Source organism: Nematolebias whitei, chromosome 14 (genome assembly GCF_014905685.2).
Source record: "Nematolebias whitei isolate Nwh7 chromosome 14, NemWhi1, whole genome shotgun sequence".
NCBI lineage: Eukaryota > Metazoa > Chordata > Actinopteri > Cyprinodontiformes > Rivulidae > Nematolebias > Nematolebias whitei.
In genome coordinates this window covers 12,235,120-12,237,442 of record NC_056511.1, presented here as the reverse complement: position 1 = coordinate 12,237,442, position 2,323 = coordinate 12,235,120, and the positions used below count along the sequence as shown (strand labels likewise).

General features: G+C 36.1%; 1 protein-coding gene across 1 annotated transcript in view; it reads left to right on the top strand.

Annotated features, from left to right (window-relative positions):
* The window catches only part of slc22a5 (solute carrier family 22 member 5), a 9,907-nt gene extending 8,227 nt beyond the window's left edge, over positions 1-1,680 (top strand). The window contains exons 8-10 of the mRNA XM_037687291.1: positions 107-289; positions 462-597; positions 1,578-1,680. Of these exons, the coding sequence (XP_037543219.1) occupies positions 107-289; positions 462-597; positions 1,578-1,680 (422 nt within the window). The remainder of the gene's footprint in view (positions 1-106; positions 290-461; positions 598-1,577) is intronic.
* The last annotated feature ends 643 nt before the right edge of the window (positions 1,681-2,323 follow it).

The window sequence follows — 2,323 nt, the reverse complement described above, 5'->3', positions numbered from 1 at the left end:
TAGAATGCAAATGTTTTTCTTTGTTGTTTTTTGTTGCTGTTGTTGTTTTTTTCTTCTTTAATTATACATATTACTAGGATTAAACGCCACTGTCTTTCCTCCTAAGCGATTCAGTATGTTGCTCTTGCGCTCGAAATGACGGGGAAGTTCGGCTTCACTATGGCCTTCACAATCGTGTACATCTACACTGCTGAGATCTACCCCACTGTACTCAGGAACGTTGGCATGGGAATGTGCTCCTCGGCCGCTCGAATTGGCAGCATCACAGCTCCTTATGTCATCTATTTAGGTACTTCATAACCCTGTTACCTGTAAAGATACAACCATGTTACTGCACTTTTATAAAAAAAATAATAATAAAACAGCTGTACAGAAAATTCAGAACAAAATGAAGGATCATCTATAGTGCTGTTCTGGTTTTCCATTTTCTGATATGGATTTTGATTTTGTTGCACTTACAGGCACATATAATAAGGTTCTGCCTTATATTTTAATGGGAAGTCTCACCATCGCCTCTTCAGTGGTAAACTTTTTCCTCCCAGAGACCTTCAATAAAGATCTTCCAGAAACAGTGGAGCAGATGCAGAAATGTCGAGGGTATTTATTTACTTATTTACTTCTTTCAGATTTTGTGATGGAGATGGCTCTGTTACTAACGTCCCAATTTATATCTTACCGTATGTTTCGGACTATAAGGTGCACTTAAAATCCTTTAATTTTCTCAAAAATCAACAGTGAGCCTTATAATCTGGTGCGCCTTATGTATTCATTCTGGTCGTGCTTACTGACCTCGAACCGATTTTATGTGGTGCACGGTGCTCAAAAATCTGTCAAAATGAACTTGCTTCGTTTAATGCGCCTTATGTATGAAAACAGACATGTTCATTGATATTGCGCCTTGTAGTCCGAAAAATATGGTAATATAAGTTTTAGCCATGTTTGTGTAGGGTTGATTGGCTGTAGCAGCCACCTTGAATCAGGATGACTACAAAAGTTACTCACATGTAGATGTACAGTATATCCAATGATTACTTTCTTGGCGAATGCGTTCAGTGGTTTGTGAAATATTTTTTGCTAACAGACAAGCACAAACAGGCAAACACATATTTCTTGCCTTTCATGGGGATGGGCAAGAACAATAACCATAACTTTAACAATGTAGATTAGGATATTTCTGTTATTCAGACCCAAAATGCATAAAATTTGGTTTAAAATAGACAAACCATTATAACTAACTCAGCCAAAGACAGCAAATCAGAATGAAATTAAAAATAAGTGTCATCAAGAGGAACAAGAAGTCAAAAAAGTTGTGTTTTTGGTTTTGCTCTGAAATGAACCCAGTCAGCTGTTTGAAAGATTTTTTTTTCAGTTCATATTTAAATAGTTAAGTCAAATACACTAAATTAGTCAGCTTAAAAAAAGGAGTGTACATGGAAGAAAAACATGTTTTCAATTTACGCAACACATCTATGGTATTTTTGGCTGCCCTTAAATATATATTGATGCAAATTAAATGAGTTCACAGTACAAGGCTGAATCTGTTTATTTATTTTTACTGGGTTTTTTTTTAATTGCAGGTTATGTGGCAAGTCCAAAAAGAAATGTGTTCAGAACGGAGCATTGAGGAAACAACCCATTCTACGAGAAGAAAAGTCTGAAGTGCAAACACTTTGTCTTTAGTTTATCTTATTTTATTCTTTAGATAGACAAAACGTTGTCACACTTGAAAGTGATCAGAAAAAACTTAAAAATAATCCCCAAAAGTTGGCTACTGGAGAGCCAGAAGTTCATTACGTATGGTTTCCTTTTATTGATTTAGCTAATGTTTGTGCAATTTTATATTTCATAGAAACATTGCCCAAAAATGCTCAAATAAAATGTTTTCATTGAATTTCAAACACGCCTTTCTGATCAGTCATTACGTTATCACATATTTAAAGAAAATGCATAAGTACGTAAAATGTAAATAAAAACCGTATCCAGTGCTTTACGCTGTACCTCGGTTTTTGTCCCATTTGAACTTGTTGTCTCGTCGAAGAAGTTGTGCGTTCGCCTCACTAAGATTTGGTGCAAACTTTGCGAGATAATTCATCATGTCCAAGATTTGTCTCCAGTTCTGCTTCATTTTCTGGCAGTGACATGTGGCGAATTGATTTCACCTTTATAGGATCTGGCTCAAGTTCATTTCCGGTGAGCTTGTGTCCAAAGTAAGTGACTTCGTTGACACAGATGCAACACTTGTCTGGGTCGAACATTAGAACTTTATTTCTTTTTCAGCTGAGCGTGGCTTTGAGGGGTTTTGTCTTCCCAAACATAATGATGT